Source organism: Dama dama, chromosome 15, assembly GCF_033118175.1.
Source record: "Dama dama isolate Ldn47 chromosome 15, ASM3311817v1, whole genome shotgun sequence".
Taxonomy (NCBI): Eukaryota; Metazoa; Chordata; class Mammalia; order Artiodactyla; family Cervidae; genus Dama; species Dama dama.
In genome coordinates, this window is record NC_083695.1 from 44,238,549 (window position 1) to 44,255,748 (window position 17,200).

A 17,200-nucleotide genomic window follows, 5' to 3' on the forward strand; every position below is an offset into this window, starting at 1 on the left:
ATACTCCCCTCCCCCATACTCCCCTCCCCCATACTCCCCTCCCCCAGCGCCGACTACCAGGAACGCTTCAACCCCAGCGCCCTGAAGGACTCGGCCCTGTCGACCCACAAGCCCATCGAGGTGAAGGGGCTGGGCGGCAAGGCCACCATCATCCACGCGCAGTACAACACGCCCATCAGCATGTACTCCCAGGACGCCATCATGGATGCCATCGCCGGGCAGGCCCAGGCCCAGGGCAGTGACTTCAGTGGGTAAGCGCCTCCCCGCCTCCACCGGGCGCTCGCCGACTCCACCGCTTCATCTCCGCGGAGGGCACCGGGCCGCTGAGCGCCACTGGAGACTTTTAGGCATCGGGACCAGTCTTCCTCCACCGTCTTGAGCTTCCCAGGGCACAGCCCTTGGAAGAGAACCAGCCTTGACCGGGCCTTTCAGACAGAACATGGTGTTCTCTCTTCAGAGTCGGTTTCATGGTCGACTTTAGGAGAAGGGTAGAGAAATACAGCATGTGGTGGTTCCTCCAAGTGCTTTACACAGGCTCTGCATTTTCCCAGGCTCCCTGAGGGGGGCTGGTTTAGAAAGAGACTTCCGGAATCTTGTTAACCGGGGTCACATTCTGGATACCCCAGGTTCTCACAGCTAAGCCATTCTTTGAGGGGAAGTTGTCGCTTTCTTCTCAAATACATGACTGGGTTTCTTGTTTGGGAAGGGGCCTGCAGACCAGTCACCCACCGTGCTGTTGGCAGTCAACCCTGCCACAGAGCCTGGGGAACACCCAGGACCTGCCTCCTCCTGTTTGCCCCCAGAGAAATCCAGGCTCAGGTTGGTGGGACTTAGGACATCCTTGGTTCCTGAATTTGCTTGTTAGCAGTGGTTGAGGAACTTGAGGGCTGAGTAGGGAAAGAGTTGGCTAAAAATCATTTGTGGATGAAACTGGTAATAGTGCAAATTTTAATGGGGACCTCACTCCCTCCTTCTGAATTTCTGTCTCTGTTTATCTTAGTCTCTCTCTTTTCTGCCTTTCTTTCCGTGTATGCCTCTCTCTCTCTTTCTGTCTCTATCTCACTCTTTTTCTGTCTCTGTTGTTTCTTTCTTCCTTACACATACACACACAGAACCCATCCTGTATTCTACTTGGGAACACCATTAGTGTTGACTTTCAAAACTGATTATCTCTTTGGGTAACATGTTATCCCTGAGTCAAGATCTACAACAGCTCAAGGCAAGAAATCTTAAAATGATTTTTTCCAAAGCTAGAAAAACCAGATGTTGTAAGAGGGATAGAGGCATTATAAAGTCCCGGATAACTCCTGTAGTGTTTGGCCTGAGCAGAGGCCAGTCCTCGTGGCCATGACGTGTGTAGGTTTAACGTGCAGCCTCCAGAAGCCAATGGATGGAAAATGGTGTGCTCTTCCTGTCTCTCCTGATGCAGGGGAGCCTGTCCCTCTCAGGCACGCAGTACTTCCTTTGGGCCACCAGGGGGCGGAGGTTGCTTTCCCTGGGGCAGTGAATCTCAAACCCCATGGACTCAGGGCTTTAGTTCTTTGTGGAACTCTCCGGGTAGTGCTGACTTATCTAATCCCATCTTTCAAAGCAGAAAATATGACCATGAAAGTTTAAAAAAATGCAACCATTAGCTCATGGGTGCCCAGGAAAACAAGACTGTCTGATTCAGCCAAAGATTGAACAGGGATTTCCTGTTAATATTTGCTTGCCATGTGTGTCCTCAGTGTGATCTTATGTAATATTCACCAAAGGGAAGCACAATGGAAGAAAGCAAAGAACTGCTGTTCACTGATTTATGTTTTCTGCACCTTGGGAAAAGACTGCAGTCATTTGGTTTTACCTCTAGGATGGCCATGATGTAATTTTTTTTTTTTAACATGATGCACCATTGATCTAATCTAGGCTTCTCCTTCCTACCACTTTCCCTCCCATCCTTTTCCTCTCCCTTGCGAGCCTGGGAAGCAACACGCTTCCTTTTCCTTCTAACTCAGCCCTGCTGGGTTGATGCTGCCGTGGTGCCCCTGTCTGCCATAAGGTGTTCCATTTCTGCTGTTAATTTCCATGATTCCTTCCTCACTGACAGTTTTCTTTTTGTTTCTCTCTCTTCCTCCTCTATCCACCCACTCCCATAACTCATTTCTGATCCTAACCCTGCTCCCTTGTGTATGCGCCGCCCCCCGCCCTCCCATGATGGACACGCACGCACTGCTGGGCTTTCCTCTGCTTGGCAGGGCATCACCACTGGCGTAAGTAGACCCCACAGTATTTGTTCCGTCGTCCGTCTGTCTGGTTGCGGGATGGTGTATGGGTTTGGTGGGATGTGCCTGAGGACAGTGGCTCTGTCCACATTCTTCCTCACACCCACCTCACAGGTAAATGACATGCCCTGCAGCCTCTACAGGCAAGTACTTGTCTTTGGGGGTTTTCCCCAGATAACATCACTACAGACTCAGAAATCAGAGCAATGACACCACCCTGGCTAGGGCTGTGTCTCATGTTCTCCTTGCTGTGCTTTTTGGGGGCTCCCCCCAGCCTTTCTGGTCTGCACTGGGACAGTGGAGACCTGAACGTCAGAATCTACATCAGGCCATTACTCAGGGAGAGGGTGATGAGGGGGCCTCTTGGAGGCCACTCCCCAGAATCCTCATGAAAGATGGATCTGAAGAAGCCAGCCCCCACCAGGACCACCCATAGGAGGTGAAACCTCAGTCAGACTTGGGGGCAGTGTACAGTGAAGTGAATGCCCACAGGTGACCTTGATGTTGTAGTGACTGTGGAGTGTTTTTGGTGGTAAGAAATTCATGCTGGGAGTGGCTCCAGAGAGTGGCCTCGGACCCAGGGTCCTAAAACTGCAGGGCCTATTCTATCCCCTCTCTGCATGTATCATGTCTGGGCCCCAGAATCTCAAAGGGCACAGCCGTTCCTTCATCTGGTTCCCAGTGTCTGTTGCGGCAGCACCACAAGTCCCTGGTCTTTGCATAGTGTTGTGGGAAGGGAAGCCGACAATGGGACTCCTAAGGGACTCACTTCTGGGGCTCTCTTTCTTGAGCCCTTGGAGCTCTGGAAGGAACAGGGAAATATGTTCCCTCAAGGGAACATTCCAGGGAAATAGCAGCAAAAGCCTTCCATCTGATTCAGGTCCCCTTGAGACTCCTCCCTGTGCTAGAGATGACCTCCCCAGTGAGATCCCAGCCTCTCCTCTCCTCCCAGTCTCCTCCCTGGCTGGGACCCCCTAGGGATCTGCTGGTTTCCCTATCTGATCCCAGCCACAGGCTTCCAGGACCTGTAGCTCTCTGGGCCAGGGCAAAGCCTTCAGGAAAGTAGGGTAGCTCCACCCCACCTTGGTCAGTTACCTTCTGCCATCTTTCTCCTCCTCTGCTCATGTAGCCCACTCTGAGCTGACACAGGGGACCAATCCTGGGAGACTAGGCCATTTCTTCTGTCCAGCTCCTTGCAGAGAGAGTAGACGACGGAAGCACTGGGGAAGTCGTCTTTGCAGCTAGCCAGTGCCCGGGGGTTGGGGGGAGAGGTCAAGGCAGCCATAGCAGCAGGCAGGGTGCGCCTAGACAGGGGGAGTGTTTGGGCTGGGCCATGTCTCCAGGTGGGGAGCACCTGGGGTGTGCAGATCTCCAGCAGGCAGAAGTGGCCTTCCTGAGCCTGTTGCTGCAGAGGGTCTGATGGAAAGGAGGCTGAGCTGGGGGCTGGGAAGCCTGGGTTCTAACTCCATGGGGGTCCCTACATGACATAACCTGGAACTAGTCAGCCGGCCTCTCTGGACTTCAGTTTCAGTGTCAGTAAGAGGAGAGAGCTGGGCCACCGGTCCACAGGCTAGGGAAACAGGCTGTTGTTATCCTGAGCTTCTCCTGAGCCCACCCTGACTCCCAAGAGAGTGGGCTGGGCAGCCTGGATCCCCCAGCCCTCTCTGGTTGAGTGAGTGGTCATCCACAAAACTTTTAATGTGTCTTGCCCTGCAGTCTGATCTGGATTGATAGACCTTGTACTCAAGGGGCTCTAGAGTTCCTTCTGGTTCTGATCAAGGATTTGTTCATTCAACTAAGTTTTGAGCACCTACCATATGCCAGACCTTAGGGGTCTCAGAGAAGGTCACCAGGCCCCCCTCAAAAGGCTGTGCTCCCCTGGGGCAGAGGACTGGTGACGCTCCCCACAACTCCACTCCCAGCTCCCTTGGACGAGAAACCCCACTATCCCTGGGTGATGCTGGGCCTCTGGGGCCCAGTTGTCATTTCTCCAACCACATCCTCACTGCGCTTGCTTATTTCTGCTGAGCAGGAGCCCACAGTCCTCTTCCAGAGAAGTCACGACAGTGGTGGCTCCCAGTTTGGACCCCAGACTTTGAGGAGGCCAAGGGACTGACCTTAAGGAAGCCTCCGAGTCCCCAAGTAGTCTGTCCTTACCCAGCCCCAAACTCAGGAACTGCTTAGGGAGGTCAAAATTACTTCCAGAAGACCTCTTCGGCCTCTTCTTTCCTTCAAGGAGATCCAGCTCCTGAGGGGGGAGGGTATCTTCAGACCTGTGTCTGGAGACAGACTGGGGGGTGGGGTGGGTGTTGACAAGAGGGTCTGAGCCTCCTGACCCTCCATGAGTAGAATTCGCTGACTCACTGTGACCTCCCTGAGCACTGAGGATCCAGGCCAAGCCCTTGTTGCAGGCTCTCAGATGGCAGTGGGGAGAGGCAACGGTGGGCTCAGACAAGTAGGGGGCTGCCAACAGGCTTGGGGGGGGTGTTGGGGGGGGGGCGCCAGGGGAATGTGACATGGGGAAGGTGCAGGGGCCAGGAGCAGGGTTCCAGCCCTGCCCTCGCCCACGGCCTCTCTCTGCATTGCAGGAGCCTCCCTATCAAAGACCTCACCGTAGACAGTGCCTCTCCCGTGTATCAGGCTGTGATTAAGAACCAGAACAAGCCGGAAGACGAGGCCGACGAGTGGGCGCGCCGCTCCTCCAACCTCCAGTCTCGCTCCTTCCGCATCCTGGCCCAGATGACGGGGACAGAATACAGTAAGGGAGGGCTGTCGAGGGTGGGGCAGGAAGGGGTGACTTTGAAGGGCCATGAGGTTCCTGGGCCCCACGCCATGGTCCCACAGAAGCCAGGGAGCCAAGCCCCCTATCCCGGAAGACGAGCTGGCCTTGATAGATGGTGGCCTCTTGTGCCCTTTCTGGGCCCCTGGGGCAGGCACATTGACATCAGCCTTCTGCTCGGCTCCCTGACTCCAGCAGCACCTGGATTGGTTTAAGAGGACCTGGCGGAACTTCCCTGGTGGTCCAGTGGCTAGGACTCCACTATTCCAATGCAGGGGGCCCAGGTTTGATCCCTGGTCAGGGCACTAGATCTCGCATGCTGTAACTAAGACCTGGTATGGCCAAATACGTAAATAAATAAATTAAAAAAAAAAAAAAAAAAGAGGACCTTACAGGCCACGCCTCTGGCCACTCCCTCCCAGCTGCACCACTTCTTCTAAGGCCCGTTTTCTCCTCCTTGCCCTCTGCCCAGCACACAGCCTTTTCCTCCCAGAGGTCACAGGTAGGAGGCAATAACTGTCCCATCATGTGTGGGGACTCTGCCCACCGAGCTCCAGTAGCTTTTGTTCCTGATGTTCCCTGTGATTCCTCCTGACCTGCAACTTTCTACCCACAGTGCAAGACCCTGATGAAGAAGCTTTGCGAAGGTCAAGGTAAGTGCCTGGACTCAGGTTCTGTGGCCTTGTCCCTCCTAACCCCATCCCTCCCAGGGCAGCCCCCAGGTCACACAACTCACAGAAGGAACATCTCAAGTTAATGCATCTGGAAACTCCCAGCCCCTGCGGGGCTCTGGCAGATGCTGGCTTGGGGTGTGTGTGTCCCAGGTCAGTGAGGTGGGTGCCTGGAGCTGAGTCTCTATCCCCCGGCCCAGGCTGCAGGAGCAACGACTCTGGGCTCTCCCGGCTCTCTCCCTGGGCAAGGGGCAGGGCTGCTTTGGCCTTTGCTGGGCTGTTGAGAATGAGGGCATCTCTTCCTGTGAGGCACCAGGCTGGCTGCCTGGCCTGCCCACTCATCTCAGGGCCTGTCCCCTGTGAGTCTGAAGGGTAGGCACTGGGAAGCTAGCTGGCACGCGGAGGGCTATGCTGGGCTGGGGCACCTGGCCTTTGGACTCACTTGTCCAGACCCACGTTGAGGTATCAGTTCCACAGACGGCTCACAGCACCACAGCTGCTGCAAGGAAGCAAAGCCCTGGGCATGAGGTGGGCACACTGCCCTGGAACCCACTGGAACCCGCTAGGGCCTTCCATGGGCAGGCATGGGGCCCAGTGTGACTGTGCTTACACTTCCAGAAGCAAATGTGTTGTCTGCATGTCCTTCCTGGGAGAGTCTGCCTTGGGGCACGTCCCGTGGTGGCCTCCGTGTGAGGGGCTGGGGCTCAGAGGTGCCTTTCCACCCTGGGCCAAGCTTTCTATCTTTGCTAACCAGCGTGTAGTGGCCACGGGACCACGTGGAGAGTGGGACTCGGGGGTCAGCTCGAGTTGATGTGGATTTTCTTTTTGAACCTGTTTCTGCCAATTGAAGTTGCTCCCACTCTTTGGCTGGGGCCTCTAAGCCTAAAGTGTGGTCCTCCCCGGCCTGCTAACAATGGCATGCGGTTCCAGTGATGGTTCTTAACCTGTCGGTGCCTGCAGTGTGTCTGTAAAGAGCCTGAAATGAGATGGTGTTTGATTTAGCACAAAAGGTAGTATCGAGCTATTTGAGGCGTAACTAAGCTGTCAGCTCTCTCCGCCCGGTGCTCCTCTGCTCCTGCGTCATTTCTGTGTTTATCCCACCTCCTCTTCTGAGTGCCGCTCAGAGATACTCCAGTGAGCAGTGTGGTCTTTCCTGAAGATTTGATGGAGGGGCTTTACAGCACACACCACAAATTGCTCAAAAATCTCCAGGTCCCTTCCGTCAAGAAGCCAGTAGGGGCCTGCCCTGCCTTTCCAGCCCCCCATCACCCCTTCTCAGTACTTCTGGACACTTTATGTTTCTGGGGCCAGCACTCTCAGTTGGCATCTCAGTAACCAGACTCCATTTAGAAGGTGGAGTTCTACACATTTAGTATGGGTCGAGAACCTTTGTCTCACGTGTTCTCCCTGGTATACTTGTAGGCTCTGCGAAGTCATTGAGTGAGAACACAAAAGGTGGTGTTCACGGTGGTCCCGTGTGGGCCCTCCCCTCCCCTCCCCTCCTTTCAGAAGCATCTCTTAGGGCCTGTTCGGCCTGGTTGTCTTTCCCCACCAGGCCCTTTCCCCACCCTGGGGTCTAACTGCCCACAAGCTCCATTCAGATCCCCTCCGAAGGCAGGGTGTCTTACGAACTCTGCAGCAGGTCTTGGAGTCTCTCCCTCAGCCCTGGAGAGTTTCCTTGTAGGGAAATCTGGAAGAGAGGGGCCCAAGAAGAAACTTCAGCCTGCTTCCTCCCTCGGTCAAGGACCTTGACCCACCCTAAGAAAGCAGCCCTCCCCCCGACCCCCCACAGCTCTGCACCCCTGTCAGCCCCTCCCTCTGAGTCTGCAGTGCAGGCTCCGAGGCCCCCAGGAAGCCTCTCTCTGGGACTGGAAGAGCCTAAGCCTCCTGCCTGTCTCCCTTTTCCTGACTTTAATTTCTGGAAGGTTGTCCTCACAGCTACCCCACCAAATGCCCCTTCTCCCTACGGCCAAAGGAGGAGAGTAGGCTTTTTTATTTTGCTGAATGGCAAGCAGCTTCTGGCCTGGGGATTGAGAGATGGGGGTACAACAGGTGCTGTGATTCAATTCTGTTTGTGATTAATGCCTGAAATAGTGACTTTGGCCACTGGTCCCAGCTGGGGCCCCAAGCTCTACCGAGAAGCCATCTGAGCAGTAGGGAGCACACTTACCCCTACCCTGAGTCCAAGCTGGTCAGAGATCTTGCTCCCTTTGGGGACTGAGTCCCACTCACATCCGTCCCTCCTCCCAAGTTGGAATCTGTACCCCCAGACCTTGCTGATGCATCGTGTTGGCTGAGGACAGACACGGCCTCTGTCCTTCCCCCTCCCAGTTGAGCCTGACTCACAGTGGGGGATCTGAGAGTCTCCCACAAAGGCTGCACTCCCCAGGAAGGCTTCACTGCACCTTGCTTCCAGGGAGCTCATTCCAGCATGGCCTGAGTTTGCTAAATCTGGGGCCCAGCAACCTGGGCACCGTGGCAGCCTATTTAGGCTTGTATGTCTGCTGGGATGCTTTTTCCTTTCTGTTGCTGTGTGCTGGGAAAGCTGGCAGGGATGCCAGTTGTTCTGCACCAGGCAGGGCACTGGGTGGCCTCCAGGACAGGTATAATCTGCATGTCAGAGGACCTGCACACTTGCCCCTCACCTATCCCTTCTCCACCTTTGGGACAGCCCCCACCAAGTCCCAGGGCAGCTCAGAGCCCTACCCCACCCTCCCCTCCTCTCCTCTTGGGCCCTGGCTCCTGGCACTGTGGCAGTATCTTTGGTATCTGGTAGCAAGTAGGGCTTCCCTGATGGCTCAGACAGTAAAGAATCTGCCTGTAATGTGGGAGACCTGGATTCAGTCTCTGAGTTGGGAATATCCCCTGGAGGAAGAAATGGAAACCCAATCCAGTATTCTTGCCAGAGGAGCCTGGTGGACTACAGTCTATGAGATTGCAAAGAGTCAGACACGACTAAGCGACTAACACTTTGAACTTGAACTTGAGCTTTCCTCCAAGGCTCCAGGGCCCCCTTGCTGGCCTAATCTCCAGGGACTCTGTCTTTACAGGGGAAGGAGGGTGAGCCACAGAGCAGTCTGAGTATCAGCTGAGGACGTGGTTCCTCTCCCAGGAAAGGCCACCACCTTAGCAAACTGTCAAGTGGGCTTAACCAGCAGCCTCCTGCCAGCTTCCACGTGGGTACAGGTGGTAGTATGGCTCCCAGCCTTCATCTGAAATAGCAGAGCCTATAATCCCAGAAAGGTCATCTCACCTTCCATCTGACCTCAGGAACGCATTCCAGGGCCTAGATGGCTTGGAAGGTTGATGGGGCTGGGAGTACAGGCAAGCGTAGTTTCATCCTAGGCAGGGCTTGACTCTGCCAGGCATCTGGATCCCACCGCATGGACACAACCATCCTGCAGCGCCGCAGTTAGAGCTCAGATCTCACCCCCTGACCCAGCCCCTATCTTGTGGTGTAGCTGTCTTATCAGTTCAGTCTCTGTGTTTACCTGATGCTCACCTCAGTAAAGAACTCTGCATCTCTTTGTGGTCTCCATGTGTTAAGGAAAAAGTTGATTTTAGTGCTCAGTTCCCCTGGGTGTCACCTGAGCAGCCCTCATGGGTTTTCCGGGACCTCTTTCCCTGTTGCTCTCACTCACTCTGCAGTCTCTTCCCCTTTCTTCTCTTCCTCCATCTTCTTGCTCCTCTCTTTGGCTGGCTGTGAATTTCCCAACAGCTCCAAGCAGAGCAGACTCACAAGCCTTACCAACTCTCTAGGACTGTCCCTGACCATGTCACTGAGCACTGATGATAAAGGCTTGGGCCTGGCTGGACAAACTGACTGCGACTGTGTCCTGGGTGGGCTGTGTGTGCTGGTCGATGGTTGCTGCCCATGGTGCTGTCAGCAGGCGGGGCTGTGTGGGCCCTATCACAGGGCCTGCGCTTGTACCATCTTCACCCCCTTTTCCCCACCCTCGGAGAGGCAATAGCAAGGGACGCCTAGCACTCAGATCATGGTTCTGCCTCTGAGTTTCCATGTGACTATAGGCTATTCATGTGAGGTATTTGCGCCTTGGCTTCTTTGTGGTCTTAGGAAAGTCTGGACCAGTGGTTTTCAAATATGTAAGCAGGAGACCCCTCTTGTCAAACAGAACCTTTACGCAAGGACCCACTTGCAGGCCTTAAGGTGTAGAGGGGGAGTCTGCCAGGTAATGCAGATGTGGGGAGGTGGCCAGGTGTACATGTGGGGACACAGGACTGTTATCATGCAGAAATGTAAGTCCAGCATCGCCCCATCCTTTGATTTTTAAAGACCTAAAGCCAACCATTCTGATTTTTATATGCTGACAATTCATTTGTTAAACTATTTATTTTGATACAATTGCAGATTGGCTTGTGGTTATAAGAAATAATACCGAGAGAGCCTATGTAGCCTTTACCCACAGTGGTAGCATCTTGCAAAACTAGTACCCCACCATGGTGTTGACACCTGTACCATCCAGTGCAGAATACTTCCATCCACAGATGCCCCCATCTTGTTTTTCCAGACCACTCTCAACCTCCCTATTGCGCACACTCTGTCCTTAACCTGTGGCAACCACTAATCTGTTCTCTGTTTCTATAATTTTGTCATTTCAAGGATGTTATGTAAATAGAATCATACAGCTTGAGGCCTTATGGGATGGGCTTTTTCAGTCCTCCTAGTTCTCTGGGAACTCATCCAAGTTGTGGAATATACCAGTGGTTCATTCCTATCTTTTTATTGCCGAGTAGTATTCTATGATCCAGATGTAGCAGTTAATTTTTTAAATGAATTTTCAACACTGTCCAGGTTGAACACACTGTGTTTGTGGCTAGATGAGGCCCCTGGGCCACCAACTTGCACCTCTATTCTGGAAGATGTTAGAGGTCCCTTGGTCTGGAGGTCTAGGATTTTGGCCTTTCCCAGGCACAATCTCCCCTCCATATCTATATTTCTGGCTCTTCCTCGCCTGCTTAGCCTATGTCCTTGGCTAAGAGGGCTGTGGGCTGAGCCCCACAGGCCTTGCTGGCAGGAAGTGGCGGGAAGTCCGGGCCCCCAGTATATGTGTGTGCCAGCAGCCTTGTGAGTATACATGTGCACATGTGTGCCTGGCTGTGCTCAGGCCTAGCTGGGTGGGGTAGTCAGTGGTGTTTGGAGGCTTCTCTCTGGGGACAGAGAACGGTTGGCAGAGACTGGGGCAGCACAGGGAGTTGGCAGGTCTGCTCACCCAGCCTCGTCATGGGGACAGGCGTTCCTTCTTCTTGATGCCCAGCTAGGGGACAGAGACCATGCAAGGCTCGCCTGCCTATGGTGTTCAGTCCCGAGAGCCCACAGCCAAAGCAGCCCTGCCCAGCCCTAACCACATGGGCCAGGGAGAACCTGGAGACCCCCCATCCACCCCTGTGCCCAGCCTGCCCTCAGGTCCTCTAGCCAGGCCCCTTCTCTATGGCTCACTCGAGTCAGGGACAGTAAGTAGTCCATCCATCCTGGTCCTTGTAACTCTGGTCTTGCCCCAAACCAGGCCTAACCACCTGGAAATTACCCCATGGGTGGCAAAGCCTCTCCAAGCTGAACCCTCCCTCCCGTGCCCTCTGCCCCAGCTGTCAGACAGGGTGATGGCGGACACATCCCCTAACCCCTTCTTTCTTCCTCTCTCTCTCTCTGTCTCTGTCTCTCTGTTTCTCTCTGTGCCACAGGGAAAGGTTTGAAACGGAACGTAACAGCCCACGTTTTGCCAAATTACGCAACTGGCACCATGGCCTTTCGGCCCAAATTCTTAATGTTAAAAGCTAAGAGGCTGTCTGGAATCCCCCCATTCCTTGCAGGCCTGACTCCTCCCGCCTTCCCCCCACACAGATCTGGCATGTGAGCCCCATGGTGATGCTTGAGAATGTATAGCTGTGCTGGGGGGCACCTTCGCTAGTCACCTGCAGCAGTTGTGCTCTCTGCCCGGCCCAGAGCTGACGGCCCAGGCCCAGCCCCACGCAGCACCCCTGCCCTTCAGTGCAACCCTCACCACCCCCCGAAATAGCCCAAACCTCTGCTCCCCTGCACGGGGCCTTCCTGTAGATCAGAGAGGACGTGATGGGGTTTGCTGATAGGACATCCCAGAACCAAGGGAAACAGACTGCCACTGCTCCATTCTCCCACCAACCTCAGCTCCTGGGAGAAGCAGCCCGGCCTAGTGCCATCCTGGAATGAGCAGCCCATAGATCAGGGTCCTAAGAAGAAGGCAACTCCCTGGCCCCACTTACTCCCTCGTGCCCTCTGGAGCCAGGCAGCCCAGGACAGGGCTCCCTGCAGAGGAAGAGGAGGCCCCAGGGTAGACGAGGGACAGGCCCCTCCTGGCCGTGGTGAGATCGGAGCGTGTGTTCGCCTCTCTGTGCTGTGTGTGCTGGCTCCCTAGTTCTCTCTCCTGTACATATAAGCATGCTCATTCTGAAATAAAGAGGCTTTGAAATGAACCAAACCTGCCCCAGTCCTGCTGTACCTGTGTGCGTATCACCCAAGGGGGCAGGTCTGAGATGGGGAGAGGACAGGTGCCTGCAGAAGAGGGGCAGGGGCAGTGCCCCCCAGGGCTGGGATTTGTTGTTCAGTGGCTCAGTGGTGTCCGACTCTTTGCAACCCCACAGATTGCAGCATACCAGGGTTCCCTGTCCTTCACCATCTCCCAGAGTTAGCTCGAACTCACGTCCATTGAGTCGATAATGCCATCCAACCATCTCATCCTCTGTCGTCCCCTTCTCCTCCTGCCTTCAATCTTTCCCAGCATCAGGGTCTTTTCTAATGAGTCAGCTCTTCACATCAGTATTGGCGTTTCAGCATCAGTCCTTCCAATGCAAACCACTGTTTCCCTGTCCCTATGGCCCTGCCCAGGGCTCCAGAGAGCAGGCAGAGAGGACAGTAGGTGAGAAGCTGTTCTGTGGGCTAGAGGGCAGCCTTAGACTCCTTCAGGTAGTGTGTGTGAATGCTCCCTGCCTCCCCTCCCACACCAGCCACAGCCAGCAGGCCGAGCCAACCCTCCTTCCCCATCGGAAAGCGCACCACAAACCCTGGTCCCAGGAAGGCACTGTGCATCCTCAGCCCTGGCCGGGAGGGAGAGAAGTGGCTGAGGTGGACACAGCTGGACTAAGGAGCAGCTCGCAGGGAAACCGCAGGGGTCCCTCACGAGCAGGCCACGGCTCAGGAGGGAGGAGCTGGAAGGCGTGCCTGGTGGAGGCTTGCTAGCGTGGCAAGGGGGCAAGGAAGGTTCTCATTCCTGGCTTCCACACACCTATGGCCTGTCCCAGTCCTGAGCATTTAGGAAGGGCCAGTCTGGCAGGCTCGTGTCCTCCCTAGTCACCTGCCTACTCATCAGCCTCCTCCCTGACTGAGGGAGCCCCAAGCTGAGAACATGAGATCATCAACACTTGACAAATAATGACAGGTGTTGAGGCCTATCCTTCAGGACTCCCCGCCACCCCTGGGACTGGACTGGGCCAGAGCCTTGCTCCCACTCCCACTTCCCAGGGCACAGGCTTCCTTTCTGCCTCCAGGGACCTTGGCAATCCCATCTAGAAGGGCTGGTCAGGGAGTGTGTTCTATCCTGCCTACCACCCTGAGATGCTCCCAAAAGTGCCCCCCACCCCCCCACACATACACCATCTTATTCCAACTTGACCTCCCATCTCATCCTGCCTCTAGCAGTCTGACCCCAGGGTCAAGTCAAGGACCAGGCAAGGCAGGCTGGCCAGGGGATCAACAGGGGAAGTGGGGAGAGGTGCACTTTTGCCCACATTTAGGCATCCTAGGGCATGCTCATATTTAGCTGACCTTTTATTAAGGACATCCAAGACCAGGGGTAGGTTGGAGGTTGAGGGCTTCCACGCAGAAAGAGGCCCCAGGTAGTGGGTGTCCTAAGACTAGCAGAGGAACTGAGCTAATCCATCAGAGCTGGTGGCCTCCCAGTCCGCTGTTCCTATCCTCCCGGCCTGTCAGATGGAACCCTCTTGGATCCGCCTAATTGAAGTCCTGGAAGGCTATTTGCTTTCCAGCCCACCTGGTACCTCCCCAGTGACCCCAGGCCGCTGCAGGCAGCACTGTGGGTGGCCCCAGGCCAGGGGTCTGTGAGAGGCACTCTGAGATAAACAGGAGAGTGTCCTTATTCAGCATTCCATGTCCACGGGCATCCGTCGAGGCACTGGGTTCCTGGCCACTGTGGGTGCCCAAGGAATCAGAAAAGGCTGATGTGGTTGTGACTCACCGTGATGAAAGGCTGATTGTGTGAGGTCCATAGACAGGGATTGTTTTCCATCTGGAGTATCCAGGAAGGCTTCCTGGAAGAAGGGGTCTGTGTGTTTGATCTTTGGGAACAGACAGGAGTGGGGCATGCACAGTCACAGAAGGCTGCATATGTTATTCTAAGCAGAGAAAGCAGAGGTGCTGATGAGAAGGAATGTCCCAGAACCTTGAGTTAATTATTTTGACTGGAATGGGAGACAGGCAGGGGATGTTATGGTTAGCAGTGGTCCGGAGCTGGAATGCCAGGCTCTGGATTTTGACTTTGTTCTGAAAGCAGTGTGGAACTAGTGAAGGTTGCGGGGCATCATTCACTCCACAGCCTGTGGGGTTTCTGTGCTCTGAGCAGTTCTGGAGGGGTGTCACTGCATAGACTACAGGGTCAACAGACCTCCTGGAGTCGTGCCGTGGGGCAACCCTGCTGCTAAGTGACATGATCAGGGCCGCCCTGAGCAACTGTCGTCAGGTTGCAAGGTGGAATGCTAACTAGGTGGGTGGCAGCATGAATAGTTTCAAGGCCAACCACTTGACTGGCATTCTATCATCATCGAATCAACAGAGATGTTCATATTCCATTCTTTTAGCTAATACAAATAGCATCATCACCCCAGTAAAGGCAAACACTGCCCAGCACCATCAGTCACGGCATGCCCACAGCATGCATTGCCAATAGTTCCAGCCTGAGCCCAGTGACCACAAACCCCCCCCAGGCCCAGCACCACCGCCGGTACCATCCCCTTCCTTTCCATACATAGTGTCGTCACCAATAGGAGCAACAACCAAAGGCCACTTCAACAGAGCAGGGCACAGGGTTGGCACACTGCAACCTGATGCCAACGGGGTGGAAGGGAGAGATGGACTGAAAGGGGAACTGTAGCCAGGCTGTGTTTCTCCTCTGGCAGCACCCTTCCCACGCAGCCCCTGGCCAGTTGATATAGTTGGGTTGGCTTGATTTTTGCTTAGATATTTAAGGTGAATTATGAACCAAGCCAGAGTCCTTGACCAGGCTGGGGTGATCTAACAGGCACTGTCTTTAGGACTGAAGCCAGGGTCTAGTAAGTGCTTTGCAGTGCTTGATTTCTGAGGCCCCCCTCCTCAGGGAATTTCAGGCATGAACTGACCTGGACAAGAACCCAAGATCCTTCTGGATTGTCTTCAGTGCTGCTTCTACCTTCCCTAGGCCCCAGCTGCTTGGTGTCTCTAGCCAGTAACCCAAGATAGGAGGCTACCCAGTCACAACCCTGAGCAGCAGCCTCATAGCGTGCCCTTTGTAGATGATGGGTTTTCCCAGGGCCGTATCCACTCCAACTTCACCCCCCAAGAAGCCAGGATTCATGTGGAGCTATGCCTGGGGAGAGCAACAGGTAAGCTGGTCTGACAGGGGATTGGACTACAGGAGACAGGTAAAGCCAGTTTCCTATTTGTCCTGCAGAAAATATGCTCCCAGCCTGGGTATTTTTATCACTGTTGTCTGCAGTTCCCAGAAGTCCCCGGGAAGCAGGTGGCAGGGTTAGGGAGAAACAGCTAAAGGAAATGGGGTGTCCTTTGTCAGACAGGCCTTCCCAAACATGTCCACGCCATGGGGGTCTGAGCAGCCAGCTCAGTGGTGGTGTCAGGGCCTGCAGCTGCTTCTCTGAGGCAGCCACTTCATAGGCATGGCTTCCAGAAGCCACGTTCTTTCATGAGGGGGTTGTTGAGTGGCCTCATGGTGGGCCAGGACTGGGCACCACCATGAGCCTGAGAGCTGGGGTGCCCATGGCTGCCTCTCTGAACCACTAAGCTGTGAAAGGGCTGGGCAGGGCATGGCCGCTGCCCTTGTCCACTCTAGATGCTTCCTGTGTGGTCACGGAGAAAAATGGTGCTCCCGCCCATGTGACAGTCAATTTGCAGCCTCGCCTCTTCTCCAGACCCTTCTTCCTTGACCCTCTCGTGCCGTTTCATACCTTTCTCTACCATATGCCTCCCCGGAGGGAGGAGAGCACGTTGTGATGCTTCGGTAAACAGCTCACGGCCCCCTGGCACTCCTGTCTGGGACAGACCTGTGTAGCACCTTGTTACTCACAGTGTGGTCCACAGACCAGCAGCATCAGCATCCCCTGGGAGCTTGTTAGCAATGTAGACTCTCAGCCCTGCTACCCACTTTCTGAGCCAGAAACTGCATTTTTAACAAGATTTCCAGGCTAATGTGCCCGCATATTCAAGTCTAAGAAATGATGTAGTGGTTAGGGATCACATCCGTCTCTGGCACTTGGTGACAGAGTGATGTTTCAGTGGAGATACAGTCTTTCTGGACCTCAAGTTCCCCATCTGTAAAATGAGGATCTTGATACCAGTTGCCCAGCCAGGTTGAAAGGATCAAATGGAGTGACGGGGTATGCTTATATATAGCTGTTTAGTGCAAGGCCTGGCATATGATAAGCACTTATAGAGGGAAAAGGATTATTCTAATTATTTCAAGTAAGAATAGTGCCTTTTGCTGGGGAAAGATTCTACTTGACTGCAGGAAGAAGGTTCTTTCTTCCTGTTTGAGGGGCTACTTGTACTGGGTAAGGCTTCAAATCTATCACCTAAGTCAGATCCTGCTGTCACTACCAAGTTCTAGGAGCTCCAGCAATTGAATTCTCTGCCTCCATTTCTTCACCTATTAAAAAGAATCTGTAATACCCACATCAGAGGGCTTTTGTGAGGATTTAAGGCAGGCCTGGCACCTAGTGGGAGGTCAATAATTGAATGTCATTGTGTGAGGAAAATCATTCCCACCCATAGGATTTGCAATATCCTGGGTGACAGAGGATGAGATGGTTGAATGGCATCCCTGATACCAGGGACATGAACTTGGGCAAACTCCAGGAGATGGTGAGGGACTAAAGAAGCCTGGCGTGCTGCAGTCCATGCGGTCATGAAGAATCGGACATGACTTGGCAACTGAACAACAAGTTGCCATCATAGAAAGTACAGATCTTAGTCCAGTAACCCAAGTGAGCAAAGAATGTACATTTCTTTCCTTTCCTATAATTTAATTTTTATTCTCAGCCTCATTTCACAGGGGGCAGAAATCTAATCCCATTGACTCAGGCTCTGATGCTCCTCTTTTGTCTGGGGTGGTTTTGGGGAAGAGGTGCTTGCAGAATGCCAAGGCAGGTGGGATGGGGAGTCTGGGCACCTGGTCCTTGATCACGATCTAGGCATCTGCTGGGACATCCCCCTC

At 54.2% G+C, this 17,200-nt stretch overlaps 1 protein-coding gene across 8 annotated transcripts in view; it reads left to right on the top strand.

Annotated features, from left to right (window-relative positions):
• LDB3 (LIM domain binding 3) overlaps positions 1 to 17,200 on the top strand; it is a 57,238-nt gene that overhangs the window by 17,425 nt on the left and 22,613 nt on the right. For 3 of the 8 annotated variants that reach the window (XM_061163047.1, XM_061163049.1, XM_061163051.1), the window contains exons 5-7: positions 48 to 251; positions 4,850 to 5,019; positions 5,657 to 5,693. In XM_061163047.1, coding sequence (XP_061019030.1) covers positions 48 to 251; positions 4,850 to 5,019; positions 5,657 to 5,693 — 411 coding nt within the window. Of the gene's footprint in view, positions 1 to 47; positions 252 to 4,849; positions 5,020 to 5,656; positions 5,694 to 11,411; positions 11,509 to 17,200 lie in introns of those variants that run through there. The other 5 variants (XM_061163052.1, XM_061163054.1, XM_061163048.1 and 2 more) reach the window with 3 other exon arrangements.